General features: G+C 44.9%; 1 protein-coding gene across 1 annotated transcript in view; it reads left to right on the top strand.

Moving 5' to 3' along the window:
* Window positions 1–6,568, top strand: part of LOC147748440 (potassium channel subfamily T member 2-like) — an 834,500-nt gene extending 827,932 nt beyond the window's left edge. Inside the window, exon 30 of the mRNA XM_086928190.1 lies at window positions 6,451–6,568. Within this exon, the coding sequence (XP_086784316.1) occupies window positions 6,451–6,568 (118 nt within the window). The remainder of the gene's footprint in view (window positions 1–6,450) is intronic.
* Window positions 6,569–27,631: the final 21,063 nt, after the last annotated feature.

Here is a 27,631-nt window from a genome sequence, read left to right as displayed (position 1 = left end):
GGAATTACTAACTTTTTTGAATGGCTCAACGGTAGATCTCCTGACATACAATTCACTATCAAATTTGATAGAGAAACCATTGACTTTCTGGATATTACAATCTTTGTGGAAAATGACACCCTACAAACCACTCTTTTCAGAAAACCTGCGGAGAGGAACTCTCTACTCCTTTATTCCAGCCATCACCCTAGGGGCCTCCGGGACAATTTACCATTTGGCCAATTTTTACGGATTCGCCGTAATTGTAGCAAAAAGGAGGACTACATGGAGCAATCCACTGTACTAATGGATCGGCTACTTGAACGTGGCTATCCAAGACGTCTGGTGAAGAAAGACAAAAAAAGAGCATGGTTTAACCCGAGGGAAGTCCTACTACAATCTGGGTCCAAACAGAGTAATAATGAACAACGCCTAATTTGCGTAACTACTTTTTCAACCAAAAGTAACGCAATAAAGAAAACCATCAATAAATATTGGAATTTGGTCTCAGAGGATGTCAACTGCAGTGATTTACCACTCCACGCCTTTAAGAAGGCGAAAAACATTCGAGACCACGTGGTATGCTCATTCCTGACGATTCCAAAGGAACCATCTTTAACATCGATGTGGAACTTACCTCCCATTGTAGGACATTTTCGCTGTGGCTCATGTAAAGCCTGTCCAGCAACACTTCAAACAAAAACTTTCTCCCATGGTCACCAACAAGTCCTTCTAAAATCACACACGAATTGCAACTCTACAAACGTGATATACTGCATAATATGCCCGTGTGATTTAATATACATAGGACAGACACAACAACGAGCAAAAGTACGCTTCTTACAACACTGCAGCCGTATAAGGTGCAAGGTTGAAGGGGCCCCTATGGTAGATCACTGCAAGGACCTTAATCATTCCCCAGAAAGCCTTAAGTGGACCATTCTAGAACAGGTGAGACTAGGTCCGCGGGGTGGCAGTATAGAACCCATCCTCAATATCAGGGAGATTAAATGGATTCGTTTCTTTGATTCTGTACGTAGAGGGCTGAATGAATCTGAGAGTAGTTTCGCTCAAATGGCTAACCTCTGAAGTGTTTGCGTTTAACCACCTTGTGGTAGGTTCACGCATTTTTTGAGTTACCATCAGTGTGTTATCATACTCAGACTACCTTATGAATCTTCTGCAAGTATATTAACTTTGAAATGCTCGTGCGTTTAACCACCTTGTTATAATATCATAGTGTAATCTCATCCAGACTATGCTCCAAATGACTCGTAATACTTTCTACTGATGTACCCTATATAGGACTACCGCGTTGGGCTCCCCTTTCTTGACCCACTATGACTATGTTGTGCTCAACCCCATCTTTGAGGCTTTTCCCATGATATATTGTACAAATTATAATGCGGTTTTGACCACCATGCTCGGTAGGTCCCGCGCTTTCTCTCCAAAAATGTAAGATTACTTGCTGAATAATGCATAATGTAGTGGTTTCTTGGTACTTAAGTAATTTTGGGAGACAACCCTGTCAATTTGGGCGCGTCTTGACCGCCATGTAATTTCGGCAGGTCCACGCAACTCGAGATTTTTCCAACTGTAACTCCTTAAATAACCTCGATTTATAAACACACCATGTCCCAATATTTTTAATCCAATACTGGTTCCAGCAGGGTCACAATAAGAATCTCCGTATAAATTATGTATCTGATTTTCCAACACGGGAGTCTTTCCTCTACCGCATCAGCGTGTCTATGGCAACATGAGTCTTTCTTCACGCAAGCCTGGTAACTTCTACCTGTTACCAAGGCAGCACTTCCTGGTGCTAGCCTGACGGTGCAAGACGCTGCACTCTTTTGCTCCCAAAATCCTGCAACTAATCTCTTCAGGGTGAGTGTCCTCCGGGCGGGTTGTGTGGGCGGTTGCTCACGCGCTCCATTAACGCATTTTAGTAAGCCGCTAGATTATCTCCTGACTTCGGTTTTTTACCGTTTTTTTAGATTAGAAGTGAAAGCTATATATCTATTTTTTCACCTCGCCACGACGGAGGCGAAATCAAAGAATATAACGATCGATCCTCTTCGATCATCCCTTCATGGTGAGTGGCCTAAAGGCGGTACCTGTGGGCGTTTTGCCAGCGCTCCTCTACTACCATATGATGCAGTCCCTAATGTATATTTCCAGACTTCGTTTTTAAATGCTTGCATTTTCAGATGTATAAATTAACAGTCTGAGTTTCCCTACTCTACCCCATAACGATGGAGGTGCAGTCAAGAATAATCACGATTGATTCCATTCATCAAACCATACCTTAATACAAGGGTAGGTTCTATATCAAGTAACAATGATGACTATTGCTGATGTCGATTTTGTGGCGGTAATAATAATTAAATGGTGCCCCTGTCATCATTTTTATCATGGTCTTTAGATACGGACATATACTGGCATAATTACGTCACGACAACGACAAGGGACAATTTTTCAGGCCACCTTTTGATTACTCACCAGGTAATTTTATGTAAATCATGATCCGATCCTCAGTATAAAAACTCTTCCTCCTTTTGTAGCTCAGTTTATTTTAAGTTTAAATGTAGATACCTTGAACGTAACAAGATTTACTATCTTGGGACTCTTCTTGAGACCGGTTTTTAATATACTTCTATTTCTGTCTAGGAAACAGCCCCACCCTACCCCCCCTCCTCCCTTCACGTCCTGACAAAGACCCGCGTAGTAAGGATCTATTGTCCTACAATCCCAGGGTCGAAACGTAGACTTTTTTCTACAATCCAGAACTCCTAAGGATAGCCTGATGTATACAGCTGAATAGGAGTTTCTATTTGAAATGTTGTTTTGATGTTCACGTATTATTTTCTGACCCCACGTATGGGGATCTATTAACTTTCGTGATTGTGATCTGTAGAGTCATGCACATGAAAACTTTGATTAGTGATGTTAAACTATCATAAAATGTGTACCCTTTCCCCAGTACCTTCCCCCTTTTCCCTGTGGGCGTATTGAACTCGTGTATATTGTGTATATATTTTTTGATCATTGATTGACTTTGGTGCGGTGAAAATAAAAACACCTTGCACCTTAAAGGATTTATTTTTCTAAATGTATTTAACTCAAACATTGTGATTTTCTTAAATCTGTTGTGTTCTGTCTGGGACCACTCTATATATACTTACCTATTACCCAGGTCCCACTGACTATATGGGTCCAACCCTAATTTCTATAATATACGGTGTATATTCGGCATGTCTTGTGAACATATTCGTATCAAAGATTTTAAGTAGTATTAGTTATAAATAATATATATCATAGTTGTCCGGGGGCATAATTGGCATATTTTTGACCAAAAAGCTCAATGCACCCATGGTATCTCACTATATAGAATGTAATCATAAACCAAAAGATATCCGTTGGATAATTCTGGAAAGAATTCAAGTGAGAGATGGTCTATGCCCTGATAAGATCCGTAGGAAATGCAAGGTATTCTGGATATTTTCGTTAGATACTGTCAATAGAGGTCTCAACTTGGACATTCCATGGGAGCAGGCTATTATATAGGACATGAAACAAAGTGACTTCTGTCTCTATATAAAAAACAGTAAACCCTTATTTGAAATAATATGCCAATTATGCCCCCGGACAACTATGAATAGCTCTACTATAATGGAGCATACAGCAAGTAATTCCCTTTACCTAGCACATATATGTTCAATAAATTGAACTTATGACATATGCTGAGTCATCTTTATTCAGTACCTCCTGTTGCCTAATATACCAAAAAATCCTTTCCCCGTTTCTTATTTGGCAGCGGTAAAGCCACGATAGCTTAGCCAACCCCACCAAAGTTGGTTTGTGAGGCTGCATATAAAATTCTCCCTACCAAGTGGGGTCTGTTAAAGTTAACGATTACGCAGTCTCCACTCAAGTCTTTTGTAGATCTCCCAACCCAAGAGACTCTGCGCACCATATTTATACATTTCTCCAACCTTAGGCCAAGAGATGTGTTGCGATTCAGCCAATGTAGAACCTTGTTCTTCAATTGCTCAAAATCTTCAACGGCACCCATGGAGAGCACCGGAACATTACTGAGTACCTTTACATATGGTGAAGATTCTGGAGTGAGGTGTATAGTAGGTAACTCCAGCCTCTGTCTCTCCCTCGTGGGGTCTGCTATGTTGGCCTCAGAAGCAACCCCTGCCCCCCTCCTTCTCGGTGGCTCCCCCTCTAGTGATTTGGCTTGACCAGGACAGGACTGTTGGGCACTGTGGTTTCGATGCAACCGCTCCTCCCAATATGTCTACCTCCCGGGAGTTTAAATCCACCAAGGGCCGGGGAGGGAGATTGGCGTTACTTTGCACAGATGTTAATGGTGACATATACCCACTTGGGCCTTGCTCACATGTAATACCCAGGTCCGGACTGGACGTTGCGGTCATTGGCAATCCCCCGGTGCGCCGCAAGGGTGGGGGCCGGTTTTGGGCCCCTGGGGGCCGGTTTGGTTACAGGGACATTCATGCAGCATAGCTGCAAAATCGGCCCTGTAACAAAATCGGCCGAAAACTGGCCCCGGCAAAGAGCTCGGTCTCACCACCAACCTCCCCAAGGGGGGCCGGCCGAGCACTTTGCCGGGCCGGTGTTGGTTCCCAGTCCAGCCCTGGTAATACCGTTTCCTTGCCGGGGATCAGTTAAAACCCCTCCAGCATGGTTTTGAGAATCTGAATACCTAGCTGGCCAGTGTTGGCGAAGCCACATTATCTCTTGCTCCATAGTGGCTAGATGTTGACAGATGGGGTCTAGTTTGTGGTTTATATTTGTCATCAAGGAGTCCATCCATCCTTCCATCATGGCCTCCATGCATTGTCCTGTCCCCTCTGCTCTTGAACGTTTTGGTTTAGCCCCTGTTGATGAGCCAATCCTTTTTACTCCAAGCCCTGCCCCTGTCCCACTCCCCCTGGTTGGACTGTGCTCCCCCTGGACCTTGTTTGAATGAGATGGGATAGTAAGCTCACGCCCAGTAATGCTGGCTGATCCAACATTTAGGCCAAAAGCCCTATCTGACCTTGCTGGTGTTACTGGTATTGATAAGGGTACTTGGCCAGACTGGGTATCCTGGGCGAGCTGTAAACAACCACCCCCGGGTATGCAAGGAGGGCTAGATACAGTGCAGGGTACTGGGTAACGAGAAAGCCAACGGGCTACCAGCTGGACTTCCTTATCTATGATCCAAGCTGCTCTTGATAAGAACACATCCTTCGTTGTGATTGGTTGACCCGGAGGTTCTGCCGTTGGACCCTTACGTTTTCCCATGGCTCCCATGACAGGTTAGTCAGCAGGCAGCACAAGAGAAGAGGTCTAAACTGTATCCAAGGTCACACCAGACAAACCAAGTAAACTTAGCACCCTTTGACAGGAGTTCAGACAGTACAAAGATACAAGAAGATACCTCCTACCTTCCTGTATCAAGGGATCTTGTTAAACATCCATGATGCTCCCCTATCGGTGCCTTTCTTTAGAGCCCCGTAGGTACCCCAAACGCACTCTAACGGGTCCCAAAGCCAAGAGTGATGGCCCAGTGGCAGTGGCGGCTCCAGCCACTTAGGGATATGGGAAATGCAGTCCCAAGCTCCTTCCTCCATAAGGTGCCTCCGAGCGGTAACAGGTTTCTTTTCTGTCTCACTCTCTGTATCTCTGTTTCATGCCGTTTTTTCCATCTCTCTTTCTTCCACCCCTCTTTCTCATCTTCTTTCAAGCTATCTTTTTCATTGTCTCTTTCTCTCTTGCAGACCAGAATCACATATTATATCTTTCTCTTCCCCAATTGCTCTTCCTGGTCCTGGTTGCCCCCTCACTCTTTCTCTATCTCGCTGTCTTTTTCTCCCAGGCCAAGTTCCCCACTCTGACTTTCACATTTCCTCTCCCTTTCCCTTTCCCTTTTCTTCTCTGGTTCTCGTCTTCATTCTCTTTTTCTCTCATCTTTCTCCCTCTCACTCTCCATATCCTCCTTTTTCTTGTTCCCTTCTGCCCATTTTCACTCCCATTCGCTCTTTCTCAAATTCTTTCTTAAACATTCTCACTTCCCCTCTCTCCTACTTTCTCTTTCTCTATCACTCCCCTCTCTTTCCGTCTTAATCTCCCTCTGCCTCCATTTCCCTCTCTCCCTCTCCTCATCAGAATACCAAACAAATGTAATTTCGGGGTAAAGAGCTGGTGGGTAAGGGGAGAGTAACGGTGTAAGGTAGATGTAAAGAATAATGAACCTTTATGCCTGTATGTATTTATATATCTTATAGGTGCAATCCTAGTTCAGTGTAACCCAAAAATGACAGGCTCGAATCCCAGCTGAGCCAACTCAGCCTTTCATTATCTAAAGGCTGTTGATATTCCTACCCCTCTGAATGTACTTATTAGCACTACATAGAAAGTGCTGCTATTGTTTGACTGATTCTCTTCCTTACTTCTTAGGTATGTCATTCGTCCGGATCCACTCACTCTAGCCTCCAGTAGAAACAACAGCCGGAAGCCTAGTGTAACCCGGTCAGATGGACACTCTTACGACACAAAAGACAGCACCCATCTGTGAGCCTGGAGCATTGTAGAGGACTGTTACCTTGTGCCATGTGCAATACTCTTGCCTTTCTGCAGTAGAGACTAGAAAGGCGGGAGGGAGGAGAACCACCACTGTGAAGTACACCATACAAAGATGGCGGCCACTGATCAACATATTCCAGCTTCTCCCCCTCCTCTCGGAAGCCACAGCTTACACTGCCAAGCGCATTCTGCCAACTCGTCCTTTCCCTGACTGTTTGAGCACGTCTACCCAGATGCACAGGGTAGCAGCAGTTTCATGGCTGCTGACAATACTTGCTCTACACAAAGGATGATCTGGAGGCTGGAGTTGCACCTGGAACCTTACAACAGGTTGAGGTTTACAGGACAGGCGTGGTGCTCGCCGACGTATGGAAGGGAATGTTGAGAAATCAGACTTTCCACCCTTGAACGTATCCTGCAGTGCCTGAGAAAGACTATCAAATACTGTCACCCACTGAGGGTTCCGTAAAGTACCTCCCACCTTGCAGATCCATTCTGAAGGGTGGCTTTGATGACTAGAAATGAAATGTCACTGTTTTAATTGCACAGTTCATTGGGTCTCTAGAGACTTCTGGGTTTTTATGGTGAGACAAATGGGGCCTTGAGGGGTGATGAGGATGGTGACATCATAGTGGGGAGTGGTTATCAACACTAATGAAAGTAAACAATGGGAGAGGTGTTCTTGGAGTATGCGGAAACCCATCACATGGTGATGGTGGACCTGCCATTACCATCCATGGAGGACAGTTGTTTGATGGACTATGGGGATGCCATAGGTGTCCACTGAACTCAAGTATGACTGGGCTAGATCGAAGCCATTGCCAGTTATGGATGAAAAAGTAATCTTGCAGGGGAAATTCTTAAAGACTGAGACAAACGTCCTAGTGTGTTTAATGGCATAGCTTTGCATCCCAAAGAATTTGGAAGCCTTTTGCATGATAGTCACTCATAGTCAAGTTCTTTGGAAAAACTAGATAGTCTGTTGTGCCAAGGAGTGTCATTGCACGAAATGAACGGGAATCGGGACCGACAAGACCTGTTGTAAGTTAAAGAATGGATTAAGGGTATTATGCTTGTGCCTGGAGGTATTGGGCACCAATCCTACTTCCACCAGGTCATTCATGTGGAAGCTCCTAAATCTTTGGGCATCTAATGGTAATGAGCTAGAACCTACCCATGTTCTTCCAACTAAAGAATGCCAACATGTTCAACAGTTCACTTTGAGCATTGATCAATTGGGAGAGATTATATTTAAATGTTGGTACCCAGTGTAAAAGCCATCGGGTTCCTTAATTGTGGGATGCTAGTTTCTTCTCTTACCATCAACAACATTATTGGTTTGTCAAGGCACTTAGTGTGGCTTGGCAATTATTCACTTATCCTCTCACTTTTCATTTTTGCATGACTGTTTCACATGGGTTGCAATGCTATTTACAGGGTCCTGGATACCCCTACATACTTAGAACCATGGCTGTGCACAATCTGTTCTACCTCTTAGCTTTTCCCCTCCTATGAATGCCATTTCCAAGGATGGAAATTAAATGGTTCGGAGACTGCAGAGGGACACTCTTACCTTTTCTCTCCCCCTCCTTGTCCCCGGGACATGATCTTCAATAACGTCCGGGGGTGTTTGGTTTCCCTTCTGTTGACACCCTTTCTGTGGCTAACTTGAAATGTTATATGTAGGCCCTCTCACACCACTTTCTGTAGTTCTGCTGTTCAAATTGTTTTAGGTCTGGCAGTACGCTTTTTTCACTTGGTATCTGACAAAGTCTAATGGCATCAACGGATACTGGATCCGCTGTGTGCTTCCCCCTTCACAACTTCTTCAGGTAAAATATAGGATTGCAGAGGGCTGTGCTTCTTGAGGTTGTGCAGTATGTTTCTCCTGGTTATACATGCCTCATTGCTTCATTACTCTTCATTACGCGCAGTGTCACTTGGGTCTTGGTGAAAATTATATTCACTGTCAGATTGTTCCACTTCTACAGTCACTGGAATAGTCTTGTTTCAGGATCTTGGCCCCTCCCCTATTCATTTACTCCATCTTGTTTGTTGACATTGTCCAGTGACTGTCCTGAAGAGTTAGACATAATCAGTCACACACCGCTAGCTCACAGAGACTATCTTACCACACTGTATCTACTGGCAGATAGATCAAGCTCTCTTGTATCCAAGCTGTGGCGGAAAGCTTAAGGCGGTAAGTGGAGACTATGTTAACCTTCAGGCTTTTGCTTTATAAGTAGGTTGTGGTTGTATATGATTATCTTGACATCTACTACCTCGCTGTAGCTATACAACAACACCATCATTTTTTACTCCAAGTACATCATCAAGGTAATGTTGAAATGTATTGTTCGTGGCATGTGTAGCTAACATCTAGTATTTGGCTCGGACATGTGCAACTTGTTTTTCTTTGAAGAAGTCCTTTTGAATCACAAGGTATAATGACTCCACTTATAGCTGGTAATGCGCATGGCCACAATCTTCATTGTTAGATTTTTTCTTTCTTTGACATTGGGTTCAGACTTGTCTCTGTGAGCTCTGGTTCTACACTGCGTGGCGTTCTAGCAAGGCCCTTGGATCCATTGCTCGTGGGTAGAGTTTACAGTCCTGCTTACACATCGGTTCCCACCGTCACGTATTCCTTTTAACTCTGCACTGGAGTCGATGTATTTCCTCCATTCAGGGCCCACCCGTCCGAGAAACCATCAGTTCTTCACCTGAGAATGTCATCATGATGGAAAGTACTTGGTTCTGTTTTTGCTCCGCTTGCCACTCTAAGTACCCGAGGACAGACCTGCTCAAAGTCTGTAACCTCTATTTGTGCCTCTACCATTGAGAGGGCTCTTGTATGGTGTACCTTGTGTTTCGGAATAAGAAAATGATTCGGAACGGCTGAGCACATTGCATCACTTCAGCATCCATGGTGCACTGGAGAGAGAAAGAGGATACTTCCACCCTCTTCGGGGACCGGACTCTGAAGATCCCCAGCAATTGGACCTTCCCAGCACTGAGATGGAAGAAGTCTCCTCAGCAGTGATGAATCCAATGCCAACACAGACGTACCACTGCTGGCTCAGCACCCCCATCGAAGGGCGCTGTAATGAGTACCACTCTCCCACACTCCACTCACTCCAAGCAGGTGCCAGCTTCCAGTTCACAGGCTAGCCATGAGGCCTCTGGTCCACCACTGCCTCACAGCCATGGTTGGCACTGTAACCGATCCGGATCCGATACCTGCCCAACATTCAGCACAAACGTCCTCCTCAAAGCCTTGCATGTCAACATCGACCGCTGCATCGGTGCTGGTTTCAAGACGGCCTCCATCAGAGCCGGAGACCTTGGGGCCAAGATAAAAAGAGTCAAAAAATCTTGGAGCTGAAAACTACAATACTGAAACGCCCTTTGATGCCTCCGGTCACTGAAAGGGTTCGGCTTCGACCAGACCGACATCCACAACGGCCTTCTCCACTGCTTCCAAGCAGCTCGACCATCCTATCCTCCAGTGGCTCCAAGAAAAGCTAAATGCCAAGCAGTGACGCATTCACATCCAGCCTGGCACCGGCGGATCCTGCCCAAGCCTCTCCATGCACCAAAGGACCCGGTTCCCCACAAGAGGAAGTTGAGTTCTAATGAGGCCCTTAATCCACCTGTCGAACCAATATCAAACAATAGGAGCACCTCTTCACTCCCTCCTGTCCTTCTCCTCCTCCTCCCACTCCACCTGTGCATATCTCTCCCCTGCTATCTGTAAACCCTTATACACACTCACCAGAGTCCTTCACATTCTGGGGCAGGGTACAGTCCTAGATCACCATGTGACGCACCAAATGATTCGCAGGGCCCAACCCTTGTGATGACTACGATACAGAGCCCCCAGCTGACACTGACCCATACCTATATACTGCAAAGCTCTCATGCCCAAATGACACCACCTCATTTCATGAGGTTTTGTAAATGGCAGCCACCTTCCACAAAGTGGAAATGCATGTTCAGCCCGATGAAGATGACTTCCTCATGGAGACTCTCCTACACACAGTGGTCCCTCTAGTATCTACCCATGCTGCAAGGCATACTTAAGCTAGCAAGTGACATCTTTAAGGAGTCTGTAAAGGCGCAGGTCATCACAGCTCGAGTTGATAAAAAATATAAGGCGTCTCCCTCTGACCCACCTTATATCAGGAATCAGCTACCCCCAAATCCTCAGTGTACACACAGCCAGAAAGCACGCTAACTCACAGGGCATAGGAGATGCGCCTCTTTCAGGCTGAGCGAGTAAAAAGATTGATGCGGGTGGCAAGAGTGTTGCCACACACTCTGCCACCAGTGGCGCATTGCCAGTTCTGTATGGGGTCTACTCTTCCGGTACGACTGGGATCACTGGCCTCAGATGGCAGACCTCATAAAACATCTCCCAGATCATTATAAGAAACAGGGTCAGGAGTTGGTTGCAGAAGTGAAGATCATTTCCAGAACCAGCATCTGGTGTGCTTTGGATGCAGCATACACCGCTGCACCATGCCTTAGTACCAGTGTCCTACTTTGCAGCTATGCCTGGTTTTGTGTGTCTGGGTTTAAACCTGAGGTGCAACAACATCTCCTCAACATGCCTTTTGATGGGGAACAACTTTTTGGCACACAAGTAGACAAGATGTTAGAAAAGATTATGAGGACACATTAAAACAGTCAAAACTATGGGCACCTTTCAAACACCATCTGCCCACAACTTCTTTTGCTGCTCACAGTGTAGGGTGGAGCCAAGACTACCACACCCGAAGTATCCGCATCCTTCTGCAAGCAACAGCAGCAATAAACATCCTCTCGGGGTTATTACCGGGGAGCGTATAAGAGAAATAACGGCAGGGGAAAGGGTGCTGCACTTGCCAAACAGTGACACTATTGTCGTTCCCCTAACCACATAACACCTGGCGTGGGCTGATCGTAGGGGTTTCTGCCCTGCTGGGCAGATATCACTCTGACCAGTGAGTTCTAAACATCATACAGGCTCACACAAGCACCACCACAAATCCCCCTGCAAACAAAGCCTGTCCCCAGAACTCCAACGTCTGCTCCAAAAGGAGTTCCATGCACTATTTGCAAATGGGCTGTAGAACTAGTGCCACCACAAAACCACAGCAGAGGGGTATACTCCCTCTACTTCCTCATTCCCAAGAAGGATGCATCACTAAGCCTCATCCTTGACCTCAGGCCCCTCGACAAGTACATCTTGTCCAAGCACTTCCACTTGATAATACTCCAGGATGTCATTCCTCTTCTACAACAAAGTGACTTCATGGCCACTCTCGATCTCAAGGATGCCTACTTCCACATACCCATCCAACCTGTGCATGGAAGCTTCCTACGGTTTGTCTTAAGCGGACAGCATTATCAGTTCAAAGTGCTGCTCTTTGGGGTAACCACAGCCCCATGGTGTTTACCAAGTGTCTTGCAATGGTAGCTGCTCACCTCAGAAGGAGGCACATCCACTTGATCCCTTATCTAGACTGGCTGATCAAGAGTGCCATGCTGCAGCAATGCCTAGCTCACACTCAGGCTGCCATACATCTGCTCCACAGTCTTGGCTTCACTATCAATGTGACCAAATCCCACCTCCAGTCTTTCAGAGTGCAACCATCCTTGGCGCCCTACTCTACTCTCATGGAGGGAAGACTTACCCCAGTCCATCAAGAGTAGAAGCCTTCCAGGCACTGCTACTTCTGTTTCAGCCAGATTGCCAGATAACTTTCAGGAAAGTTATGCGCTTACTAGGCATGATAGCTGCCTGCATTGCCATAATAGCTCCCACCAAGTTACAGATGGGTCTATTATAGCAGTGCGTAGGGGAGAAATGGTCAGAGGCGTAGGGTCAATAGGAGGATATACTGTTAATTTGGGGCCATACTCCTCATTCTCTGCAGTGGTGGAATGCCAACAACCTATTACAGGGATGGCCCTGTCTTGACCGAATTCCAAAAGAGAACATCACCACAGACGCCTCTCTCATAGCCTGGGCAGTGCTCCTATAGGACTTTATTAAATAGTGTGTGGACACCTGCTCAACCGGGTTTATCCACATCAACCACTTAGAGTTGCTAGCTATCCAACTAATCCTCAAAGCTTTCCTTCCTCTCATTCAACATAAGGTAGTCTTAGTCCAGACGTACAACACAACTGCCCCATGTTTTACCTACAGAAATGGGGGGGGGAGTAGTTGACAACTTTAGCCCAGAGCAATTGGCAATGGGCGATACATCACAGAGTCCAACTTCTCATACAGTACATACGCATGATGGACAAAACCTTGGCAGACCTGCTCAGAAGGACACATCAATAAATCCACGAATGGAAGTTGCATTCCCAAGTCCTACTCCTTCACTTCCAATAGACCTATTCGCCACTGCCACAAATGCAAAATGGCCAAGAGCCGCCACCAGGCTTCCACACCCACAGTCCATGGGCAATGCACTATGGATAAATTGGTCAGGGATATTTGCCTACGCTTTTCTGCCTCCCCCACTCCTGCATTTCATGGTTTGGAAACTGAGACAAACATCCCTCACTCTCATCCTTGTAGCTCCAACCTGGGCACGCCAGCCCTGATTCAGTGCCTTGCTTTCCCCCCCTTAGTCCTTCACGAAAAGCTCCCCAACTAGCTGGATATTCTCTCTCAAAACCAAGGCATTCTTAGGCAACCCCCAACAGCTCAATCTTGTAATTTGCCTCCTAAAGTCTTAGAATATGGCCACCCTAATCTCCCTGCAGAATGCATGACTATTCTGAAGGAAGCACGCAGGCCTACAACTATAGCCTGCTAAGCGACCAAGGGAAATCGATTCATACACTACTGCCTTCCTAAACAGTTTGACCCTCTCACAGCATCAGTGCAGAACTGTATTACCTTCTCCACGTGCAGAAGGCGGGCCTTGCCTATACCTACATCAGGCTTCATGTAGCTGCTGTGACCGCTCACCAACAGAATAGGGAACACAGTTCAGTTTTCAGAGTCCCTATTGTCAAAGCTTTCATGGAAGGACTCAAACGAGCTATCCCACTGCAGATGCCCCTCATTCCTATATGGAACCTCAAGATAGTGCTCTCTAGGCTACTGGGCCCTCCTTTCGAACCACTTCTTTCGTCCCTTACAGTTCCTTTCCTGGAAGGTGGCGTTCCTTTTAGCCATCAGTTCCCTCAGGCGTGTCAGTAAAATACACTCTCTTACTCTGTAGGAACCTTTCTTTGAGGAGCATCACAATAGGATAGTCCTCAGAACCAACCTCAAATTCCTACCCAAAGTTGTTTGTAGTTTTCATCTCAACCAAACAATAGAATCCCAGTGTTCTTTCCTCATCCAGAATCAGTAGCAGAGCGTGCCCTGCTTACCTTGAATGTCAAGAGAGTGCTTTTGTATTGTAGTGGGAGGACAAAAAATCCTTTTGTAAGATGGACCAGCTCTTTTTATGTTTCTCCACACCACATACGAGGCATGCTCTCTCTAAGTCAGGGGTAGCACGCTGGCTCGTGAAGAGCATACAAAGCTTTTACTCTATGGCAAAAACACCCCTACCCATACTTCTCAGACCCCACTCCACATGCAAGAAAGGGACTTAAATTGGTTTTCCGGATAATATTCTTAAAGCTGACTCCTGTAAAGCAGCTACATTGTCGACCCCACACAGCTTCACCAAGTGCTATTGTGTAGATGTCTCGGCCCAACAGCAAGCTACTGCTGGTCAGGATGTCCTTCGTACTCTTTTCCAGTAGTTTGCAACATCCTCAAGCTAATCCACTGCTTTTGAGATAACTGCTTTATAGTCTGTGCACAGCATGTGTATCTACACATCATGAAGAGAAAATGTTACTTATCCTGTAAACATTTATTTGTGACTTGTAGTGCTGTTGATTCTAATGCACTAACCCTCATCCCCAGGAGCCTTTAGTTGTTGCAGGTGGTGTTAACTTACGGTTATGCATTACTTCGCATGGCCAACTCTGCTATATCTTTGTGCTCCAGCTATATCCTCACCCTTCATGGGTAATAAACTGTCTAACAATGGAGCCAATGCGCATTACCAGCTATAGGTGGAGTCACTATACCTCATGACTCAAAAAGACTTCTTCAGAAAAAAAACAAGTTGCACACATCTGAGCCCAACACTAGATGGCAGGAGTATGCACATCATGTGAATCTACAGCACTAGATCCCAAGAACAGATACTTACGGGGTAAGTAACATTTCCCTTACTACTACTCGGAGGCAACTGTCTGGACCCTACAGCTACATCAACATTTTTATTTGAAATTCAATATTGCTTAGTTTATTATCTGAATAAAACATTTAATCCTGATCCTAAATCAAATAAAATGACATGAAATGTAATTGCTGATCATATCCGTTATGCCAACCACAACTTTTCTTTAATTTAGACTAAATGAAATGATTAACTTTAACCTAACCCTAATGCTCACTATAACCCATTCTTTAATATGTTAGTTTAATTAATGTAAACAAAAAGTAACCTAATCTTAATCTGTGCTACCCCTAAGCTCAACTGCAACATATTTTAAAATAAAGTGTTTATTTTAAAATAAAGACAAGTAAATAATGAACCCAAATAATGAAATAATTAGTAATTATAAATTAAATAATATATAAAAAATATGCAGCTACATAAAAAAATGTAATCAAAGTTCAATATTGCTTAGTTAATTATCGGAACAAAAATTGTAATCCTCCTGTGATTCAAATGTAAAACACTGACCATTGGACAGGTTTCCCCTATCAATTGAGGGTTTTCTTTACAACATTGTATGCCATCTATTTGGTGCCTTCTAAACGTTTTGCTGTGTGTTACAGGCAGTAAACCCTTTGGCATGACCTTCACCTTTGGTGAAGTCATGTTTCATCCTTAAGCTTAAATATTTTGATATGGTGGAAGATGCTAATCCATAAATACCCTCGGGACTGAGACATTCTGGAAAAGGCATGGTGATCAGGTAGACTATGCCATCTAAAGAAAGAGACAGGTCTCCTAACGTTTGGACTATACCCTTTTCAGCAAATCTAGTAACCTGACAGTTCAAACCATCTCAAAAGGATCCGTAGCTCCTTTCCTTACCAAATACTTTAAACAGCACCTTGTGGAAGCAGTTTGGCACCATTTGTCATTTTACACTGCAGTGTTGTCAAAACATCTATGAAAAGATATTGATTGAAATTATGTTAAGAGAACATTTGGAGAAAAGATGTGCTTGTATCTGTATGTGTCTGTGTGCTATCCTTGCAGTTACAAATACGCAAGATAGGAGGATTGAAAATCATTAGAGTATTATGCAGAAAGTTGTACATTCAGCATTAGACACTATTACCACATAACTCTTTTTATATAGAATTGGCCTTAGTCTATTCACGTACAAGTGTGAAGAGCAAAGCCTTATCAATGTATCAGACAGATGTCAATAAACACAACCTTTTAGCCCCAATTGGTTGGAAGAGATATAAAGTGGTGATAACATTTAATGCCCTCCGGTACGAGGAAAGGACACTGTTGGCTTCCAGTTGCATATGACTGTACCATGTAAAGGGGAGGCTCTTGGACTGTACTATTTAAAGCAGATTTTCTCTAGAGTATACCATGTAGAAGCAAGTTCCTTCAGGCTACAACATACTCTGTCAAACTCTTACAATTGCAGTCATTTGTTTGCCATCCCTGCTTGACCTCTGAGTAGGAAGGCACTTGTCATTTTATCCAATTGTCACACTTGTGGGGGAAAGATGCTCCTATTGAAAATCCCCGAAGGCCAGTTTCATGACTTCCTCTCAGCATCAAGCCCATGATGCATTGCGCCTGAAGGTTTTCCTCCACATTAACAAATACAGAAGAAGGTAGGGGTGATTCTGGCATAGCTAGTCTACTCTTGACCAATGAGATAGGCTGTTGGGGCACATCTGCAAATAGCAGAGCTAAAAGAAGTAGAGTAAATATTGGTGTAAATCATATTACCCATTTCTCAAAGGTTTAGCACTTTATCCCTTCTATGGAGTTTAGCATCCTGTTCAACAGCACCATGATTCAAGGGGGTACTGTTGTGGTGCCACAGACTATGATGCATCCAACCATGCATCTAAAGGGTATCAGAATACACTACTTTCTAAGCACAAAAAGCGAAGAAACAAACACAACACCAAATAAATGCATTGAGAATGTAGAACTGAGAATGTAGTAAGAAAAAGTCTAAAATAAAACGAATCGGACCTTTCCTTAACGTTAAATTTGAGTCTCCCATGCAGATTTTCAAAGAAGGATTTCTGCCATTTCAGGGCAGATGGGTTTGTATTTCATTGTTTAATGCCAGCATTTTTTGAGCCCCTTGTACTGCTTTAAGAAAAATGCCCCTGGCAAATGTTGTGTCTTGTCTTATTCTGTTGCAACTGATTATGTGTTACCTACCCTCCAAGTCAGGAAGGGGTAGGATGGTCCTGTTTTCCAATGTGTGTTTTGTAATTGCTGTGCCAGGGGGATGTTGCACAAAAAAATTAAGTGGGTGACAGGACTGATGTCCCAAACCACGCAGTGCGCCCTTATTCTGCCATTCATATGCAGCCGTTCCATAAAAACATGTCCAATAAGTTCCACATTCAGAGGGAGGGACAGGTAATGTGGGAGACTCTTGGGATGGATATTATTCCATCAGACATTGTGGGTGTGGATGATTACACTGTGATCTTTGAAAATAAAAGTACAATAAAAAAGCCGTGATGGAAGGCTGCTAACTGCATATTTTGTTTGAATTTCTTTGTAGTTACTCTTTATGTGTTGGCTTATGGTGAAGCAATTGCGGAGTGATTCCCTCAGAAATATCACTTTAGATAAAGGCATATTTATCCACCGAGTAAATAACTACAAGAAATTATATTTCAATTTCCCACTGAGTGGACAAAAACCTTTAGATTTGCAAAGGTGCTATATTTAAAAATGTGTTGGTCCTGTTTTTCTAGATGTTCCCAGACTGGAGAAGTCCCATCATAAAATCCGATTATTAAATTTCTCCACAGAATCATGTAAATAAACATGCACATAAACATATCAAAAGCAATACAAGCAAACACAGATTCATTGACGCATTTATATTCTTATATATTCACCTATATATGCCCATACTTAGTTAAATATACAAACGGTAATCAGACTAAATTAAACGTCAGCGTGGTCCACATTAAAGGTTAACTTGAGCAAAAAACAATGATCAAATTGCAAACAAAACTCAATAGTCTTGCTGTTCATTTGTGGTCAAACTAATGATGTGGTTTGATTAACCCCTCCGGTGCTGCGGACGGCCCCGGCCGTCCGACGTCACGGTGGGCGTGTGCGGTGGACAGCCGGGGGCGTCCAAATCCCGCCCACTTGTTAATTCGCCCACACAGTAGGAGAATTAGCTCAGCGCGGAAGGGGTTGATGCCTATAATTTTGGTAAAAGGACAGCTAATGTTTGTGGATAGAACCTACATTGGGGTGTATTGCTGTTGAAGTAATGATTAACATGTGCCCAGTCCTTTCATCAAATTATGTGCGACATATTAGTTATATTGTTCCTAACGTAACAGTCATCTTGTTACCAAAGTAATGATCACTATCTTACCAAAATAATAATTTGCAGTACAAATGATGAGATTTTTTATTTCTTGTAGAGGTTATTGTGTTTTCAAATCAGCTATAATCCATTCAAAAATCTTGGTTCATGTATTGGAACAATATAAAACAATCCCGAAACTGCTGAAATATTTGGATAAATTAAAAGCTAAATGATTTGGGTTCTGAATAATTGTCAATGTGAGTCCACCATATTTGTCAAGTTTTGCCCTAATTAAATGTTCATCACGTACCCAACATAGCTCATTAGTAAAATCATGGTCAAGAAAGGATGCATTTTATGGTCAAGATGAAATCATACTAGTTGAAAAAACACTTCGAAAATAAAGGAGATATTGAGTTCAAATAAAGGAACAATTGTTGGAAAATATGATAAGTCTCACACTGCCATTAGCAGTGATCAAACTATGCATAAACTAATGAACAATTGATGCCGAAAATAAAATGCCAGACAATTCATGAGCAGCATTAAAGACTATTTTTTGCTTACAAAATCTTTTATTTTTATAGTTTTAACCATCTTCTGATGAACTCTTGATAAATGACTCAATAAGACAAAACTATTGTCCATGTTATCTCCAATAATGTAGAATTTGTCTCCAAAGCAATGTTCACATGACTAAAATACTTACTATTCCCATACCCAAACTAAAAACATGCAAATGATTATGCTCATAATAATATTTAATTACAGACCATAAAATGTCACTATTTTTTGAAGTATTATTATTCAATGGGCCTCATTACGAGTTTGGCGGTCCCATGGACTGACATATCGGCGGTGGCGGTCCAAGCGTGGTGAGCTCAGAGATTCGACTGCCGTATTACAAGGTGGGTTGATTGGGTTTGCAAAGGCAGGAGCTGGACCGCCAAGACTGCCAGCAGATCATCGCCCACCGGGTTCGCGGTCTGGGAAAGGCAGCTGCCATGGGGCGGTACAGGGGAGCTACACCATTGTCCGTATTACGAGTTGCCTGTTCGATAAGCAGATCACGTAGTCTGACCGCCAGCTTCAAGGTGGCTGTGCTGAAGGATTTGAGGTGCGTACTCACCCCGTTCTTCTTACAGGCACATTACAACGTGGATCCCTATCTCCAGGCCCCCCCTTCACTGCAGGACCTTCACCCCGAGGATTACAAACCAGTGTGCGGCAATCTATAGGTGAGTCTTTTTCATACCAGATATCCATTGCCTACATATGGGCAGAACCCCAGCAATGGGTATATGCTATTGTCCCACATATATCATGCATATATGTGCATCCAACACATATGCAGTCGAAATGCACACACAAGCATCAATATATTTGGTAATAGCACTCACCACCATTGCAAGATCCCCGCCTCCACACCACCGTCCCCGTGTTCAATTTGTAATACGGTGATCTGTGGACCCCAGTGCTGTGGGCTGCTGGCGGGGGCAGTCTTACGATGGCCAGACCACCTAACACGTAACAAGACCCTATGTATAAACCACTATTTAAGGGTAGTTTGTGGTTAAAATAGCAAATAATGTGTGGCCATATGATGTTGAGCATTCACTCAGAACTGAGGTCAGAATGAAAAAACTATTAAATAATCTTAGCCCATAAGAAACATTGAATTGAATATGAAATGAGTCACCTGTGTACAAAATAATGGTGGATTAGTACACAAAACAACAGTTTCTTCTCAGAAAAAATTCTCAGGACTTTTATATTATGATATTTTATGGTTATACTGACATCAGAAAAATGCTAATAGCTGATTTGCCCCTATAACATTAGTAATGTACAGAGATTTACAGTTAACTTACAGTTAACTTTGCTCAAAGTAATGTTTTGCCAAATAGCAAATGTGTGGCAAGCTGTAAGGTCAATCTGTCACCATAACTGTGGTCAATGTGTGCCTAAACACAAGTCAAAATGTATCCAAAAAGTATTCTTGATAACAATCATCTGCTGCTTTTCGGGTACGTTCGCATCATTTAAATATCACATACATATATCCATACAGTGCTCTATAAGTGCCAAAACCAGTAGTCAAATTATGCTGTATGTAATATTCAGATGTTGCCTAAAAGGATTCGAAAGTATGTCCAAAATAATGGTCAATTTATGCTCAGTTCAGATAATTCTTTCATGTAATTTGTACTCTTAAAAATGGTAAAACTATACCTTAAATAATAGCTATCTTTTACTAGACTTCTGGCAATATTTGCTTAAAATAATGGTCAATTTATGTCAACAATACTGTTTTTTTAACCAAAATATTAGATTGGTTGTGCTCATGTTAATGGAATTACTTTCATTAAATGATCAGATAATTCATGAAAAAGTATTGGACAAACTGTGCCAGTTCATAATCTTTGCCCTTCGTACTCCTTAATGTGGACACATAACAATAAATAAATTCCAGACAAAATTATTGTGAATTCTTTCAAAAAAAGGGGCCACAGGTCAGTAAGGGGCTTTCTGATGGATACTTCTGCCAGTGGATTCCTCACCTTGTGAATATCCCCTGCGCCAGCAGCATTCGGAAATTTTTTGTAGCTTTCCATGCCAACAAGGACCACGTCGCAGAACCATGGCTCCGCTCGTGACCCTGCTGACGTCACTGGAACCATAAAGGAGCCTCGTCGGCGTGATGACATCAGTTCCCTTTTTTCAGCGCCGTCGACGCTACCGGTTTTTCTAGGACTCTCCGTAGTTTCGCTTGATACTTTGTGTTTCTGGCTGTATTCCTGTGCTGCTTCTTGTTTCCTTTCAAGGATGTCGTCAAGGAAGTCCAGGTTCAAGCCTTGCAGGGAGTGCGGAACACATATGTCCATTACTGATTCACATGAAGACTGCGTTTGGTGTCTGTCATCGGATCACGACGTCGAGGGATGTGCTTGTTGCAGGAAAGTGAATCTGAAGGCTTTGAAAGAAAGAGAAGCAAAGCTCTTCATGGCAAAAATGAGGAAAGAAGAAAGAGGAAGAAAAAGGTTGAGGCCGAGGTCACGCTCCAGGTTGAGGTCGTGCTCTGAAATCGACGTTGGGGCATACTTCAAGAGCCAAGAAACATAAAAAGAAGAAGAGGCACTCTTCGAAGCATCATTCTGATAGAGATGCGGCGCCAAAGTCGACTTCTCCAGTCCATCGACCCTGTAAGGACTTTGTGTCTCCTTCTCCCGCAAATCAAGCTTCCCCGGTGAGATCGGCTTCACCTGCAGTTTCTCCTGTTCAATCTCCGACGCCGGCTCCGTCACCGACTTCAGAACATTCTCCGGCTCCGGTAGAAGAGGTTCCTGTGCCGGATGAGCAGGCGACTCCATCGGATCCGCTGTCAGCGTCGGCTGGCCCGAACAATGTAACGCCTGCATTGAAGCCTGTCCCTGGAGCCTATCCTCCTTTTCCACGCCCGGGACAAGATCCTTCGCACTATCTAAATGCGATGTATGGAGTATTCCATAGGGCTATGTACCCCTCGGGAGCACCTTCGGGTCTCATGGGTCCATTAGCGTTTAATCTGGGGGTTCCCCAGGCCTATGCCCAGGCTCCCTTCATGCCATTTCTTCCAGCAGCGCTGTCTAGGCATTTCCCGGAGCCGAGGACGTTGATGCCGTTTATATCCTCTCCGGCGCTGTCAGCTCGACCTCGATCGGCGCAGGCTGTGCCGACGGATCCGTGTCCGACGCCGGCTCCAGCTCCTTCTGAGTCGGTCTCGGCACCACCGGCGTTGGTGCCTAAAATAAGATCTAGGAGGGAAGTTCAGAGAGTTTTGGAGGAGTAGAGATTTTTTCTGGAGGAAATAGAGGAAGGTGAGGTTGAGGACTCTGATGTGGCCTTGATATGTTTCCTGAGTGGGAGCGTTCTGCTGTTTCTGATGCTCCATCAAAGGATGTTGTCCCCTACCATACAGTAATTAAAAAGGCAGCAGAACTTTTGGACCTTCAGCTTCCATCTGTTGAATTTCAATCTAATATTCTGACGAAAGTTCTCCACTCTCCTACTTCTGTTGTAGAAGCTTTGCTACCGTTTAATGAGGTAATTACTGATCCTGTATTGGAGGTCTGGCACAAACCTTTCTCGGCTCCAGCAGTTAGCAAAGCAATTGCCAGGAGATATAGGGTGGCTCTAGAGGATCCTGAATTTTTATCACCACACCCTTCTCCTGAGAGTCTATTAGTCCAGGCAGCCTGTTCACAGACGTTTTCTGATGCCTTTACGCAGGTTCCGGCTGACAGAGAGTCAAAAAAGGTAGACCAGTCTGCTAAGAAGGTGTTTTTTTTCGGCCAGCATGGCCCTTAACCCCTTCCACGCTGATGGCGAGCTGGGCTCGTCATGGCGTAGCCTCCTCGCACGCTGATGACGAGCCCAGCTCGTCACGTAAAGTGCGTTTTCGCAAAACCCAGCGTGTGAGCGGAATTCCGCTAGCGCGCATGGTGTTAAGTTAACTAATGCCACTGTCTTTTGGGTCGCTATATACATGCCCTAATGGACTCAGCCAAACAACTTGCCCCAAAATTGTCCGAAGATGACAGGAAACTTTTAATGAGGTGTTACAGGACACTCAAGCGGCTGCTCGTCAGGTGATTAAGAGTGGTTTGGACACGGCGGACTCTGTCGCCAGGATCATGGAATCTTCAGTGGCTACAAGAAGAAGTGCCTGGCTTAAATCTTGAGAGTTCTCCACTGATGTACAGGCAACACTTTTGGATCTACCTTTCGATGGCTCCGGTCTCTTTGGCAAGAAAGCGGATGCGGCCCTGGAAAGATTTAAAGATAGTAAGGCAATGGCCAAATCTCTGGGCCTTCAGGCTCAGCCTAGGGGTTCAACGTTTAGGAGGTATAGAGGTTTTGGGAGATCGTCCTTTCGCTCCTACAAGCAAACTCAGCAACAGCAGCAGGCGAATTCCTTGTATAGATCCTACAGGGGCAAGAATAGAGGTCGCCCACAAGGTCGTCAGCCCTTCTCCTCCTCTTCTACCTCCCCTCCCATTACCAATGCAAAGCAGCCCTAGATCCGCCATTCAGGATCATGTCAGTCCTGTAGGGGTCGCCTTACTCATTTTCGGCAGGATTGGGAATCGGTCACTACAGACCTTTGGGTTCTCAATCTTGTGGAGAATGGGTATGCTCTTCCCTTTCGGGAATTCCCTCCAAATTACCCTCCTTGCCAAGGGGTTTGCTCAGAGGACCACCTTTTTCTCCTGCAGGAGGAAGTCCTAACATTACTGAAAAAGGTGCAATAGAGGTGGTTCCGGAGCAGGAAAGGGGTCAGAGTTGCTACTCCCGGTATTTCCTGATACCCAAAAAGGATGGCAGGTTACGTCCAATCCTGGATCTCAAGATCTTGAATCTTTTCCTGAAGCAGGAAAAGTTCAAGATGCTCACCCTTGCGCAGGTTCTTCAAGCGCTGCAACAGGAGGATTGGATGGTGTCGATCGACTTGTAGGACGCGTATTTTCATATCCCGATCCTGAAGTCGCACAGGAAGTATCTCCGCTTCACGGTAGGGTCGCAACATTATCAGTTTGTGGTCCTTCCATTTGGTCTTACTACTGCACCTCGAGTCTTCACCAAGGTGATGGCAATGGTGGCAACCCATCTCAGAAGGTCGGGGATTTCGGTTTTCCCCTATCTGGACGACTGGCTGATCAAAACAGGGTCGCCGGAGAAGGTGCGTCATCATCTGCAAGTAACAACGCAGCTGTTGTACAGATTGGGTTTTTCGATAAATGTGCCCAAGTCTCACCTATTGCCCTCTCAGCGCAACCTGTTTATAGGGGCGGTACTGGACACTACTGTCTGTCGAGCATTCCCTCCTCATCAAAGGATTCTCAACATTCAGGAAATGACTCCTTTGTTTTACAATGGAGCGGTTGTTCCAGTCCTGAAGGTCCTTCGCCTGCTCGGTCTGTTTGCTTCCTGCATTCTGTTGGTCAATTATGCACGCTGGCACATGAGGGCGCTCCAGTGGTGCCTCTGCAGGCAGTGGTATCAGCACAACCGAGATCTCAGGGAGTCTGTGAGGATCTCTAGAGAAGCTGCAGCATATTTATCTTGGTGGAGCTTGGAAGACAATCTGTCTCAGGGGAAGCCCTTCCATCTACCTCCATCGATGGTCACAGTGATAATGGGTGCATCCCCTCTAGGGTGGGGTGCTCATCTGGGGGACCTGGAGATCAAGGGTCTTTGGTCTTCAGAGGAAAGGTTGCTTCACATCAAGTTACAGGCGATACGTTTGGCGCTCAAGGCCTTCCTCCCTTCCCTTCGCGGTCAGTCGGTTCAAGTCCTAACGGACAACACTACTGCAATGGTGGTATGTCAACAAACAGGGAGGAGTAGAGTCGCATTGTCTTTGCAGAGAGACTCTGCGTCTCTGGTCCTGCGTTCAGGACCATCAGATTTGTATGATGGCAAATCATCTGGCCGGAGTTCTGAACGTGCGTGCAGACAGTCTCAGTCGGCAATTCTCAGCCGACCACGAGTGGAGGCTTCATCCGGAGGTAGTTCGTCATGTCTTTCAGACGTGGGTAACTCCTCAGGTAGACCTGTTTGCCACTCACGAGAATGCTCACTGCCTGTCATTCTGCAGTCTCCAGTATCCGATGTGGGGAGCTTTGGGGGACGCATTTCAGTTGAGTTGGGGCTCACATCTCCGCTACGCTTTTCCTCCCATACCCTTGATTCCTCGGGTTCTGAGGAAGATTCGCCAAGACCGGGCCCAAGTCATATTGATCGCCCCGGATTGGCCAAGAAGGTTGTGGTACACAGATCTTCTCCACCTCTGCTCATCCCCTCCGCTCCGTCTCCCTCTCAGGGCAGACCTCCTCTCGCAGTCGCAGGGGCAGATTCTACAGCCTCACCTCCAGAGCTTACACCTTCATGCCTGGAGATTGAACGGGGCAACTTGAATTCTTTTTCTCTTCCTTCTGACGTGGATGTTAATTTGTCCGCCAGACGTCTCTCCGCCAAGTCTATTTATTCATATAGGTGGTCCAAATTTGTTCATTGGTGTGGGGAGAAGTCTATTGACCCTTTAAGGGCTCGCTTATCTGACATTCTTCAGTTTGCTTTATCTCTGGCCTAGCAGGGTTTTGCTGTGGCTACTGTGAAAGGCTATTTATCAGCTTTGTCGGCGTTCCTTTGCTTGCCGGACCAGCCTTCCTTGTTTAAATCACCCATTGTGTTACGATTCATTAAGGGCCTTACCAACAAATATCCGCCCACTCCTTTAATTGTGCCTCAATGGGACTTAAATCTTGTCTTAACATACTTGATGGGTTCTCCCTTCGAGCCCTTACACAAGTGCCCCTTGAGGTTATTGTCTTTAAAAACGGTATTTCTTATTGCCATTACCTCGGCAAGGAGGGTAAGTGAGCTTCAAGCTCTGAGTTCAAAACCCCCATTCTTGACTATTCATGCTGATAGAATGGTTCTCAGGACCAGGGCTGCTTTTCTGCCTAAGGTGGTAACTTCCTCCCATCTGGGGCAGTCCATTACCCTTCCTTCCTTCTATCCTCCCCCTCACCCTTCCAAGGAGGAGGAGCGGCTTCACCGTTTGGACCCAAAGAGGGCGGTGAGCTTCTACCTTGATAGAACTAAAGACTATTGTGTGGCTGACCAGCTCTTCGTGGGTTTTGCTGGCTGCAGGAAAGGCAGAGCGGTGCACAAGTGCACACTTTCCAGATGGATTGTCTTATGCATCAAGATCTGTTACCCATTGGCCGGGAAGGAACCTCCAGAGGGTTTAAGAGCTGATTCTACCAGGGCAAAGTCTTCTACATCTGCCTTATCTAGAGGTGTTCCTGTTGAGGACATTTGTAGAGCGGCAACTTTGGCATCCCTTCACACTTTCGCGAAGCATTACTGCTTAGACTCCGAGGTGAGGAGGGACGGACACTTTGCGCGTTCTGTCCTACAGGACTTTTTGATATAGAAGGGTGGACACCTTCCTCCCGGAGAGGGGACTGCTGTGGGACTCTATTCACAAGGTGAGGAATCCACTGTGAGATGTATCCATCAGAAGAACAAGTTACTTACCTTCGGTAACGCTTTTTCTGGTGGATACAGTATCTGCCTGTGGATTCCTCACTGGCCTACCCGCCTCCCCGTTGTCCACCCTTGTATACCAACAATGTTGATATTGTTTGATTTTACTTACAATGGAAGTGTTTTCTGAATTATTTTTTACACTGGGTGTATTGCGTCAAATCCTGTGTACTATGTATACTGTACATATTTGGGTCGGTCGGTCCGGGCGGAACTGATGTCATCACGCCAACGAGGGTCCTTTATGGCTCCAGTGACGTCAGCGGGGTCACGAGCAGAGCCATGGTTCTGTGACGTCGTCCTCGTCGGCATGGAGAGCTACAAAAAAATTCTGAATGCTGCTGGCGCAGGGGGTATTCACAAGGTGAGGAATCCACAGGTAGATACTGTATCCACCAGAAAAAGCGTTACCAAAGGTAAGTAACTTGTTCATTGAGCCTCAATGGTAGTCGGTGAGGTTATTTGGAACGGGTATCCTGGGGCCCACCGATCTGTGGCTCTGAAAACTGGGCCAAGTAAAACACTTTCTGCACTTGGCTTTGAGGATTGGAAGGGCAAGCAGTCACAGGTTTCTCAGGAAGGTTGCAGGGGGCAGTAGCACAAAACTCAACAGTCCACCAACAAACTCAATAACATGATGCCCAGCCAAATATTTATCTGTTATGAAAGAAAAAAGGACCATCATCAGAAAGAAGAACAAACTAGTACACAATTAATGCAAAGGACATATAGACCTGAAAACTCTGCTCTGATAGACAGTGAACCTACTTTTGAAACCTCATATCTACAGTTACCAAAACACTACGGGCCTCATTTATGAAGGCCTTGCGCCACTGGTGCGTCACTTTTTCCCATTTTAAAAGTGACGCACCGGCGGCGCAAGACCTTCATAAATAAGGCCCTACAGGTTTTGGGCAAGGCTTAGCTACAGGTGCAGATAAGGATAAGTTACTTACCTGTAACTCAAATCTCTTCCAGGGGTATACTCATCAAAGTCATAAGCAATGAATAGTCCCACCCTTGCACGGGGACCCCGGAGCATATACAATAATACATATATATATATTCAATATATATATTTTAATTGATATCACAGTCCTCTCTCTGTGACAATTTAATATCCTCCAATGGGAGTCAACAAGTGAGAGCTTAAAAGCGCTACAGCTGACAACTTCCCAATTGAAACTGACATTGAAGAAGGCAATCAGCCGAAACGTGCTGCCAAGTGTTTTTAGGAACGGCGCACGGAAAAGAATGTATTTCATGTCAAGGTGGTAAATAAAACTCACCGGCTGTATACCCGAGCTGTGTCAGAGTAAATTCTTATTTCGGAGCGGGTATTGGAGATTATGAGCGGCCGGCGCTGGAATTTGACACTTCTCTCGGT

Source organism: Lissotriton vulgaris, chromosome 1_1, assembly GCF_964263255.1.
Source record: "Lissotriton vulgaris chromosome 1_1, aLisVul1.2, whole genome shotgun sequence".
Classification (NCBI taxonomy): domain Eukaryota; kingdom Metazoa; phylum Chordata; class Amphibia; order Caudata; family Salamandridae; genus Lissotriton; species Lissotriton vulgaris.
This window is presented reverse-complemented; position numbering and strand designations above follow the sequence as displayed.